General features: G+C 44.5%; 2 protein-coding genes across 2 annotated transcripts; both read left to right on the forward strand.

Annotated features, from left to right (window-relative positions):
• The first annotated feature begins 1,376 nt into the window (after nucleotides 1–1,376).
• Nucleotides 1,377–2,119, forward strand: rpl36 (ribosomal protein L36). Its single transcript, XM_030087655.1, has 4 exons — nucleotides 1,377–1,422; nucleotides 1,601–1,695; nucleotides 1,804–1,938; nucleotides 2,022–2,119. Exons 2-4 carry the CDS (start codon nucleotides 1,603–1,605, stop codon nucleotides 2,109–2,111), a joined length of 318 nt encoding a protein of 105 aa, XP_029943515.1. The 5' UTR covers nucleotides 1,377–1,422; nucleotides 1,601–1,602; the 3' UTR covers nucleotides 2,112–2,119.
• Nucleotides 2,120–2,367: 248 nt separating this feature from the next.
• On the forward strand, nucleotides 2,368–10,720 carry pde6d (phosphodiesterase 6D, cGMP-specific, rod, delta). The gene is made up of 5 exons (XM_030087660.1): nucleotides 2,368–2,572; nucleotides 3,499–3,587; nucleotides 9,814–9,939; nucleotides 10,034–10,139; nucleotides 10,210–10,720. Exons 1-5 carry the CDS (start codon nucleotides 2,523–2,525, stop codon nucleotides 10,289–10,291), a joined length of 453 nt encoding a protein of 150 aa, XP_029943520.1. The 5' UTR covers nucleotides 2,368–2,522; the 3' UTR covers nucleotides 10,292–10,720.
• Nucleotides 10,721–10,800: the final 80 nt, after the last annotated feature.

Raw genomic sequence — 10,800 nt, forward strand, 5'->3', positions numbered from 1 at the left:
CTGGACCACCTAGACCTGTAGATCTAGACCTGTAGACCTGGACCTGGACCACCTAGACCTGTAGATCTAGACCTGTAGACCTGGACCACCTAGACCTGTAGATCTAGACCTGTAGACCTGGACCTGGACCACCTAGACCTGTAGATCTAGACCTGTAGACCTGGACCTGAACCACCTACACCTGTAGACTTAGACCTTCACCACCTAGAACTAGAACAATTAGACCTGTAGACCTAGACCTAAAGAACTGGACCTGTAGACCTGGACCATGTAGACCTGGACCTGGACTACCTCGACCTGTAGACCTAGATCTGGACCACTTAGACCTGTAGGCCTAGACCTGGACTACCTAGACCTGCAGACCTGGACCACCTAGACCTGTAGACCTGGACTACCTAGACCTGTAGACCTGGACCATCTAGACCTGTAGACCTAGACCTGAGCCACCTGGACCTGGACCACCTAGACCTGTAGACGTTGACCTGGAACACCTAGACCTGGACTACCCAGACCTGCAAATGTAGACCTTTAGACCCACACCTGTAGACCTGGACCTTTAGACCTCGACCTGGACCACCTAGACCTAAAGACATAGACCTGTGGACCTAGACCAAGACCACCTAGATCTGTAGACCTGCACCTGGACCACCTTGACCTTTAGAAGTAGACCACCTAGACCTGGACCGCCTAGACGTGTAGAGCTAGACCTAGACCTGGACTACCGAGACCTTTAGACTTAGACCTGTAGACCCAGGACTGCATCCCCCCGATCTGTGGAGCCTGGACCTACAGAAGGACCAGGACTTCTTCAACTGCACCCCCTGGAACTGTAGAACCTAGACCTGGAGGACCAAGACCAGTGCAACCCAGACCAGTAGAACCCGGAAGGTGCTCTCTCTAAAAGAGGGTCCCAGCCAGACCGGTTCTTGGTTCTACTGCTGCTTCGCTCCCGTTTTCGGCCTGATAGAAAAGCTTCCTGCAGTGTGGTCTGCAATCCTCCAGGGGGCGCTGGTGCACCACTAATAACTCCACCCGCTGCTGGCCGGCCCACGGCTTGTGCGGTGTGGTTTGGAGCCCTGCAGGGGGCAGTGTTGCACCGCCACTAACGTGATACTCCGTGTGTTTGTATGCTTTGTGAAGAGGCGGGCAGATTCTGTCCGCTTTGTCCATTAAATAAAGTATTTATTGTTAAGAATTTATGATTGTTATTTTAGGTTATTTTAGGATATTTTTTTTCTTCAAACAACTCTTTTATTATTAATATTTTTCTCAACGTGTTATAATTTAATTTATTTAATTAAAAAACAGATCCTGACGGTTGCGCTTCCTGTCGCGGCAATGTGGGCGGGGCTTGGTTGTCACTACATCCACTTCCGGCCCCGAGAACGCTCCTTCCGGTTTTGACTCCGTCGCTGTTTGTAGGTGAGCCAAACAACCGAGCGGGGAGAAACTCTGCAATCCGCGTCAAATCTCCTCCATCCGCCTCCATCCGACGCTTTCCCCGCCGCCGCTCCTCCGCGCGGACTCCACCGGAGCTCCGCGGAGCGGTCTCGCGGCGGAAATGTGGATTTTTGAACGGGGTTGTGTTGATGTGTTTCAGACATGGCGATCCGCTACCCCATGGCCGTCGGCCTCAACAAGGGCCACCCCGTCACCAAGAACGTGACGGCGCCGAAACACAGCCGCCGGCGCGGGGTAAGAGCGGACCGGGGAGCCGGGGAGGGGGTGGGTGGGCGGGCGGGTGGTGGAGCTAACGGCTAACCGGGAAGCTAACGCGCTCTCCGGTTCCTCCTCCTCCTCCAGCGGCTCACCAAGCACAGCAAGTTCGTGCGGGACATGATCCGCGAGGTGTGCGGCTTCGCGCCGTACGAGCGCCGCGCGATGGAGCTGCTCAAGGTGTCCAAGGACAAGCGCGCGCTCAAGTTCATCAAGAAGAGGGTGAGTTGATGTGGAAAAGAGCGCGCGCGGAGCCGTCTCTTGTAGTTCTCGCTGACGGAACCCTCTCTTGTTGTTCCCGGCAGATCGGGACCCACATCCGGGCCAAGAGGAAGAGGGAGGAGCTCAGCAACGTGCTGGCCGCCATGAGGAAGGCCGCCGCCAAGAAGGACTAAAAGCTGTTGTTAATAATAATAATAATAAAAAAAAAAAAAAAGACCCTGTTCCGCACTCAGCCCGTCTCCTCGTTGTTTGTTTACTCTCTGAAACCTCCGCTCCCTCCCTCCCCCTTGTCCTCCTTCTCTCGTCACGTTACGCATTTACGTCGTCGCCTCGCTTCGACGCATTTTACGTCGTTGCCAGTGGTGACGCGTCGCTGCGTCGCGCAGGCCCCGCCCCCCCTCCTCCTCCCGTATATTTAGCTTGATTGCATTAAGGGATCAGAAGCAAACGGCTGCTAACCCGCGGCCGAGCTAACGGTAACGGGGACGCAGCGGGCTTGCAGCGTCTCTTTCCCCCCCCCCCCCTGACGCCGCCGCCGCCGCCGCATTCCGGGCTCCGTCCTCCCCCGCGAGCAGCGCGCCGACATGTCCGCAGACGACGACCGGGCCAAGGAGATCCTCAAGGGCTTCAAACTGTATCCTTTCCCCGGCTGGAGGAGCCTCCTCCTCCGCCGCCGCCGCCGCGGTCTCCCTCCCTCCCTCCCCCCCTCCCGCTAGCTCCGCCGTTAGCATGCTAACATGCTAATATGCTAACGGCGAGGCTAATACCGTTTCTCCTCCTTTTTTTTTTTTTTTTTTTTTTTTTTTCTTTTTTCCCAGCTTTTTAACCTTTAATAACCTTCCCTTTCCGCCGACCGCGCGAATGAAATAAGCTCCATAAAAATCTCGCGGTTCACTTTTAAAGAGCTGAATTTATTTAATACTCGGTAACTAGATTAGCTGCTTTAGCCTCTTTTTTTTATTATTATCATTCCTTTTCGGTATTTATTTATAATTCTTGCTTTTGATTATTTGTATTTTTTTTTTCTTTGAATTAATGTCTATATTTTCAATTTATTTCATTTAAAAATTTATTATTATTTTTTTTTAATTTATTGAATTTTGCTGGTTTTTTTTAATTCCTGTATGTAATTTATTGAGCCGATTTGCTTCTCGTTGACCTTTGACCTCGGGCTAGCTTGTTTACGGTCTGCGGACCGTTCCCCCGGAGAGCTCATTAGGGGGCCTCGTGGGGGGGGGGGGGGGAACCCCCAGAGAACCCCGCTTGGGGGGAAAAAAAAAAAACCACCGCCAAACAAACACACATGCTAGCATATGCTAATTAGCTAGTTGATTCTGTGCTAGCATGCTGTGGCTAACAAAAGGGGGGGGGGGGTGCTTAACCCCCCCCCCCCCCCAGATGGCGGAGACATGGAGTGTCGCCTGGGACTGACAGGAGCGCCGAAAAGCTCGAGAGCCCGCCCCCCCCGCTAGCTCTTGACGGTTAGCCGCGGCGCCGCGCACTCCGGAAGCTTAGCGTGCTGGACCTTAACCCCGCCCCCCCCCTTTTACCGCGGCCCAGGAACTGGATGAACCTCCGCGATGCCGAGTCGGGGAAGGTTCTGTGGCAAGGCACCGAGGACCTGTCGGTGCCGGGAGTCGAACACGAAGGTAACGGGGGGGGCGCTAGCGGCTAGCCCGGCTAGCTCGAACTGTGGGGTCTGACGCCAGCTAGCGTTTAGCTGCAGTTTGAACGGATTCTGATGCTAGCGTTAGCGTTTAGCTGCAGTTTGAACGGATCCTGATGCTAGCGTTAGCGTTTAGCTGCAGTTTGTCGCTAATTTGAGGCTAACTAGCATTTAGCTGTAGTTTGTAGCTAATTTGAGGTTAACTAGCATTTAGCTGTAGTTTGTAGCTAATTTGAGGCTAACTTTAGCATTTAGCTGCAGTTTGTCGCTAATTTGAAGCTAGCGTTTAGCTGTAGTTTAAACTGAGTCTGAGGCTAACTTTAGCATTTAGCTGTAGTTTGTAGCTAATTTGAGGCTAACTAGCATTTAGCTGTAGTTTAAACTGAGTCTGCGGCTAACTTTAACATTTAGCTGTAGTTTGAGGCTAACTTTAGCATTTAGCTGTAGTTTGTAGCTAATTTGAGGCTAACTAGCATTTAGCTGTAGTTTGTAGCTAATTTGAGGCTAACTTTAGCATTTAGCTGTAGTTTGTAGCTAATTTGAGGCTAACTAGCTTGTAGCTGTAGTTGAAACTAAGTCTGAGGCTAACTTTAGCATTTAGCTGTAGTTTTAAGCTAGTCCGAGGCTAACTTTAGCATTTAGCTGTAGTTTGTAGCTAATTTGAGGCTAACTTTAGCATTTAGCTGTAGTTTGTAGCTAATTTGAGGCTAACTAGCATTTAGCTGTAGTTTGTAGCTAATTTGAGGCTAACTTTAGCATTTAGCTGTAGTTTGAGGCCAACTTTAGCATCTAGCTGTAGTTTTAAGCTAGTCCGAGGCTAACTTTAGCATTTAGCTGTAGTTTGTAGCTAATTTGAGGCTAACTTTAGCATTTAGCTGTAGTTTGTAGCTAATTTGAGGCTAACTTTAGCATTTAGCTGTAGTTTGAGGCCAACTTTAGCATCTAGCTGTAGTTTTAAGCTAGTCCGAGGCTAACTTTAGCATTTAGCTGTAGTTTGTAGCTAATTTGAGGCTAACTTTAGCATTTAGCTGTAGTTTGTAGCTAATTTGAGGCTAACTAGCTTGTAGCTGTAGTTGAAACTAAGTCTGAGGCTAACTTTAGCATTTAGCTGTAGTTTGTAGCTAATTTGAGGCTAACTAGCTTATAGCTGTAGTTGAAACTAAGTCTGAGGCTAACTTTAGCATTTAGCTGTAGTTTGTAGCTAATTTGAGGCTAACTTTAGCATTTAGCTGTAGTTTGTAGCTAATTTGAGGCTAACTAGCTTGTAGCTGTAGTTGAAACTAAGTCTGAGGCTAACTTTAGCATTTAGCTGTAGTTTGTAGCTAATTTGAGGCTAACTAGCTTATAGCTGTAGTTGAAACTAAGTCTGAGGCTAACTTTAGCATTTAGCTGTAGTTTGTAGCTAATCTGAGGCTAACTAGCGTTTAGCTGTAGTTTAAACTAAGTCTGAGGCTAACTTTAGCATTTAGCTGTAGTTTGTACCTAATTTGAAGCTAACTAGCTTATAGCTGCAGTTTAAACCGATTCTGATGCTAGCGTTAGCATTTAGCTGTAGTTTGTAGCTAATCTGAGGCTAACTAGCTTATAGCTGTAGTTTAAACTAAGTCTGAGGCTAACTTTAGCATTTAGCTGTAGTTTGTAGCTAATCTGAGGCTAACTAGCTTATAGCTATAGTTTAAACTAAGTCTGAGGCTAACTTTAGCATTTAGCTGTAGTTTGTAGCTAATCTGAGGCTAACTAGCTTATAGCTGTAGTTTAAACTAAGTCTGAGGCTAACTTTAGCATTTAGCTGTAGTTTGTAGCTAATTTGAGGCTAACTTTAGCATTTAGCTGTAGTTTGTAGCTAATTTGAGGCTAACTAGCTTGTAGCTGTAGTTGAAACTAAGTCTGAGGCTAACTTTAGCATTTAGCTGTAGTTTGTAGCTAATTTGAGGCTAACTAGCTTATAGCTGTAGTTGAAACTAAGTCTGAGGCTAACTTTAGCATTTAGCTGTAGTTTGTAGCTAATTTGAGGCTAACTTTAGCATTTAGCTGTAGTTTGTAGCTAATCTGAGGCTAACTAGCGTTTAGCTGTAGTTTAAACTAAGTCTGAGGCTAACTTTAGCATTTAGCTGTAGTTTGTACCTAATTTGAAGCTAACTAGCTTATAGCTGCAGTTTAAACCGATTCTGATGCTAGCGTTAGCATTTAGCTGTAGTTTGTAGCTAATCTGAGGCTAACTAGCTTATAGCTGTAGTTTAAACTAAGTCTGAGGCTAACTTTAGCATTTAGCTGTAGTTTGTAGCTAATCTGAGGCTAACTAGCTTATAGCTATAGTTTAAACTAAGTCTGAGGCTAACTTTAGCATTTAGCTGTAGTTTGTAGCTAATCTGAGGCTAACTAGCTTATAGCTGTAGTTTAAACTAAGTCTGAGGCTAACTTTAGCATTTAGCTGTAGTTTGTAGCTAATCTGAGGCTAACTAGCGTTTAGCTGTAGTTTAAACTAAGTCTGAGGCTAGCTTTAGCATTTAGCTGTAGTTTGTAGCTAATTTGAGGCTAACTAGCGTTTAGCTGTAGTTTAAAGCTAGTTCAAGGCTAACTTTAGCATTTAGCTGTAGTTTGTAGCTAATCTGAGGCTAACTAGCTTATAGCTGTAGTTTAAAGCTAGTTCAAGGCTAACTTTAGCATTTAGCTGTAGTTTGTAGCTAATCTGAGGCTAACTAGCTTATAGCTGTAGTTTAAACTAAGTCTGAGGCTAACTTTAGCATTTAGCTGTAGTTTTAAGCTAGTCTGAGGCTAACTTTAGCATTTAGTTGTAGTTTGAGGCTAACCTTAGCATCTAGCTGTAGTTTTAAGCTATTTTGAGGCTAACTTTAGCATGTAGATGTAGTTTTAAGTTATTTTGAGGCTAACTTTAGCATTTAGCTGTAGTTTTAAGCTAGTCTGAGGCTAACTTTAGCATTTAGTTGTAGTTTGAGGCTAACTTTAGCATCTAGCTGTAGTTTTAAGCTAGTCTGAGGCTAACTTTAGCATTTAGTTGTAGTTTGAGGCTAACTTTAGGATCTAGCTGTAGTTTTAAGCTAGTTTGAGGCTAACTTTAGCATTTAGCTGTAGTTTAAAGCTAGTTTGAGGCTAACTTTAGCATCTAGCTGTAGTTTTAAGCTTGTTTGAGGCTAACTTTAGCATTCAGCAGTAGTTTGAGGCTAAAATTAGCATTTAGCGGTAGTTTTAAGCTAGTCTGAGGCTAACTTTAGCATTTAGTTGTAGTTTGAGGCTAACCTTAGCATCTAGCTGTAGTTTTAAGCTATTTTGAGGCTAACTTTAGCATTTAGCTGTAGTTTAAAGCTAGTTTGAGGCTAACTAGCTTATAGCTGCAGTTTAAACTGAGTCTGAGGCTAACTTTAGCATTTAGCTGTAGTTTTAAGCTAGTCTGAGGCTAACTTTAGCATTTAGTTGTAGTTTGAGGCTAACTTTAGCATCTAGCTGTAGTTTTAAGCTAGTTTGAGGCTAACTTTAGCATTTAGCTGTAGTTTAAAGCTAGTTTGAGGCTAACTAGCTTATAGCTGCAGTTTAAACTGAGTCTGAGGCTAACTTTAGCATTTAGCTGTAGTTTGTAGCTAATCTGAGGCTAACTAGCTTGTAGCTGTAGTTTAAACCGATTCTGATGCTAGCGTTAGCATTTAGCTGTAGTTTGTAGCTAATCTGAGGCTAACTAGCTTGTAGCTGTAGTTTAAACTAAGTCTGAGGCTAACTTTAGCATTTAGCTGTAGTTTGTAGCTAATTTGAGGCTAACTAGCTTATAGCTGCAGTTTAAACTGAGTCTGAGGCTAACTTTAGCATTTAGCTGTAGTTTGTAGCTAATCTGAGGCTAACTAGCTTATAGCTGTAGTTTGTAGCTAATCTGAGGCTAACTAGCTTATAGCTGTAGTTTGTAGCTAATCTGAGGCTAACTAGCTTATAGCTGCAGTTTGAACCGATTCTGATGCTAGCATTTAGCTGTAGTTTGTAGCTAATCTGAGGCTAACTAGCTTATAGCTGTAGTTTAAACTAAGTCTGAGGCTAGCTTTAGCATTTAGCTGTAGTTTGTAGCTAATCTGAGGCTAACTAGCTTATAGCTATAGTTTAAACTAAGTCTGAGGCTAACTTTAGCATTTAGCTGTAGTTTGTAGCTAATCTGAGGCTAACTAGCTTATAGCTGCAGTTTAAACCGATTCTGATGCTAGCGTTAGCATTTAGCTGTAGTTTGTAGCTAATTTCAGGCTAACTAGCTTATAGCTGCAGTTTGAACCGATTCTGATGCTAGCATTTAGCTGTATTTTGTAGCTAATCTGAGGCTAACTTTAGCATTTAGTTGTAGTTTGAGGGTATTTTCAGACTAACTTTAGCATGTAGCAGTAGTTTGAGGCTAACTTTAGCATGTAGCTGTAGTTTTAAGCTAGTCTGAGGCTAACTTTAGCATTTAGTTGTAGTTTGAGGCTAACTTTAGCATCTAGCTGTAGTTTTAAGCTAGTCTGAGGCTAACTTTAGCATTTAGTTGTAGTTTGAGGCTAACTTTAGGATCTAGCTGTAGTTTTAAGCTAGTTTGAGGCTAACTTTAGCATTTAGCTGTAGTTTAAAGCTAGTTTGAGGCTAACTTTAGCATCTAGCTGTAGTTTTAAGCTTGTTTGAGGCTAACTTTAGCATTCAGCAGTAGTTTGAGGCTAAAATTAGCATTTAGCTGTAGTTTTAAGCTAGTCTGAGGCTAACTTTAGCATTTAGTTGTAGTTTGAGGCTAACCTTAGCATCTAGCTGTAGTTTTAAGCTATTTTGAGGCTAACTTTAGCATGTAGATGTAGTTTTAAGTTATTTTGAGGCTAACTTTAGCATTTAGCTGTAGTTTTAAGCTAGTCTGAGGCTAACTTTAGCATTTAGTTGTAGTTTGAGGCTAACTTTAGCATCTAGCTGTAGTTTTAAGCTAGTCTGAGGCTAACTTTAGCATTTAGTTGTAGTTTGAGGCTAACTTTAGGATCTAGCTGTAGTTTTAAGCTAGTTTGAGGCTAACTTTAGCATTTAGCTGTAGTTTAAAGCTAGTTTGAGGCTAACTTTAGCATCTAGCTGTAGTTTTAAGCTTGTTTGAGGCTAACTTTAGCATTCAGCAGTAGTTTGAGGCTAAAATTAGCATTTAGCTGTAGTTTTAAGCTAGTCTGAGGCTAACTTTAGCATTTAGTTGTAGTTTGAGGCTAACTTTAGCATCTAGCTGTAGTTTTAAGCTAGTCTGAGGCTAACTTTAGCATTTAGTTGTAGTTTGAGGCTAACTTTAGGATCTAGCTGTAGTTTTAAGCTAGTTTGAGGCTAACTTTAGCATTTAGCTGTAGTTTAAAGCTAGTTTGAGGCTAACTTTAGCATCTAGCTGTAGTTTTAAGCTTGTTTGAGGCTAACTTTAGCATTCAGCAGTAGTTTGAGGCTAAAATTAGCATTTAGCGGTAGTTTTAAGCTAGTCTGAGGCTAACTTTAGCATTTAGTTGTAGTTTGAGGCTAACCTTAGCATCTAGCTGTAGTTTTAAGCTATTTTGAGGCTAACTTTAGCATGTAGATGTAGTTTTAAGTTATTTTGAGGCTAACTTTAGCATTTAGCTGTAGTTTTAAGCTAGTCTGAGGCTAACTTTAGCATTTAGTTGTAGTCTGAGGCTAACTTTAGCATCTAGCTGTAGTTTTAAGCTAGTCTGAGGCTAACTTTAGCATTTAGTTGTAGTTTGAGGCTAACCTTAGCATCTAGCTGTAGTTTTAAGCTAGTCCGAGGCTAACTTTAGCATGTACCTGTAGTTTTAAGCTAGTCTGAGGCTAACTTTAGCATGTAGCTGTAGTTTTAAGCTAGTCCAAGGCTAACTTTAGCATTTAGTTGTAGTCTGAGGCTAACTTTAGCATCTAGCTGTAGTTTTAAGCTAGTCTGAGGCTAACTTTAGCATTTAGCTGTAGTTTGAGGCTAACTTTAGCATGTAGCTGTAGTTTTAAGCTAGTCCGAGGCTAACTTTAGCATGTAGCAATAGTTCAAGCTAGTCTGAGGCTAACTTTAGCTTTTAGTTGTAGTTTGAGGCCAACTTGAGCATCTAGCTGTAGTTTTAAGCTATTCTGAAGCTAACCTTAGCATTTAGCTGTCATTTTAAGGCACTTCCTGAAGCCTTGCTAACTCTAGCGCGTGTTTCTTCCCCCCCCCCCCACCCCCCCCCCCCCACCCCCACCCCCACCGGCAGCTCGCGTCCCGAAGAAGATCCTGAAGTGCAAGGCGGTGTCGCGCGAGCTCAACTTCTCGTCGTCGGAGAAGCTGGAGAAGTTCCGCCTGGAGCAGAAAGTCTTCTTCAAGGGCCAGTGTCTGGAAGGTCAGCCGGAAAACCCCGCCCCCCCCCCCCCCCGTTAACCCCGCCCCCCCCCCCCGTTAACCCCGCCCCCCTTTCCTTTCCTTTTCCTCCGCAGAGTGGTTCTTCGAGTTCGGCTTCGTCATCCCCAACTCCACCAACACGTGGCAGTCGCTGATCGAGGCGGCGCCCGAGTCGCAGATGATGCCGGCCAACGTGCTAACGTGAGTTCCCCCCCGCTAACGCTAACGCTAACGTTCCGCTAACGCTAACCTCCCCCCCCCTCCAACGCAGCGGCAACGTGATCATAGAGACCAAGTTCTACGACGACGACCTCCACGTCAGCACGTCCAAGGTGCGGCTCTTCTACGTCTGACGCCGCGTTTGGGCGGTTCGCTAACCGTCCGGCTAGCGCTAGCGGCGGCGGCGGCGCCGGAGAGGACGACCACGACGACGTCGGAAGGAGGGGAAAAAAAAAAAAAAAAAACGCAACATTGTCTTTGTTTTGTTTTTTTGTTTCCGGTTTTCACTCAGGAACCCGACGTTAGCCCCGTTAAGCTAGTTCTTTATATTTTTGTTTGTTTTTTTTTTTTAATGGAACTGGTTCAAGCTAGCTCACTAGCGTTAGCACAAAAGAGGGGTCCCTCCCCCCAGAGATAGAGCTAGCTAGCTCGTTAGCTAGACACGTTAGCTTCCGTGCTAGCCACATTTTTTGTTTATTTGTTTCATTTTCGGTTTTGCTAGCTTGTAGCGGTTTGTTCAGCGTCACGACACGTCGTGTCAATAAAGTTCTGTCAAGTTTGAACGACGTCGTTTCCCGTCATTCCTGCTAGCTTAGCCTGTTAGCCGCTAGGCTACAAAACAAAGAAAAAAAAAACTGCTGAG

This window comes from Salarias fasciatus, unplaced genomic scaffold (genome assembly GCF_902148845.1).
Source record: "Salarias fasciatus unplaced genomic scaffold, fSalaFa1.1, whole genome shotgun sequence".
Lineage (NCBI taxonomy): Eukaryota > Metazoa > Chordata > Actinopteri > Blenniiformes > Blenniidae > Salarias > Salarias fasciatus.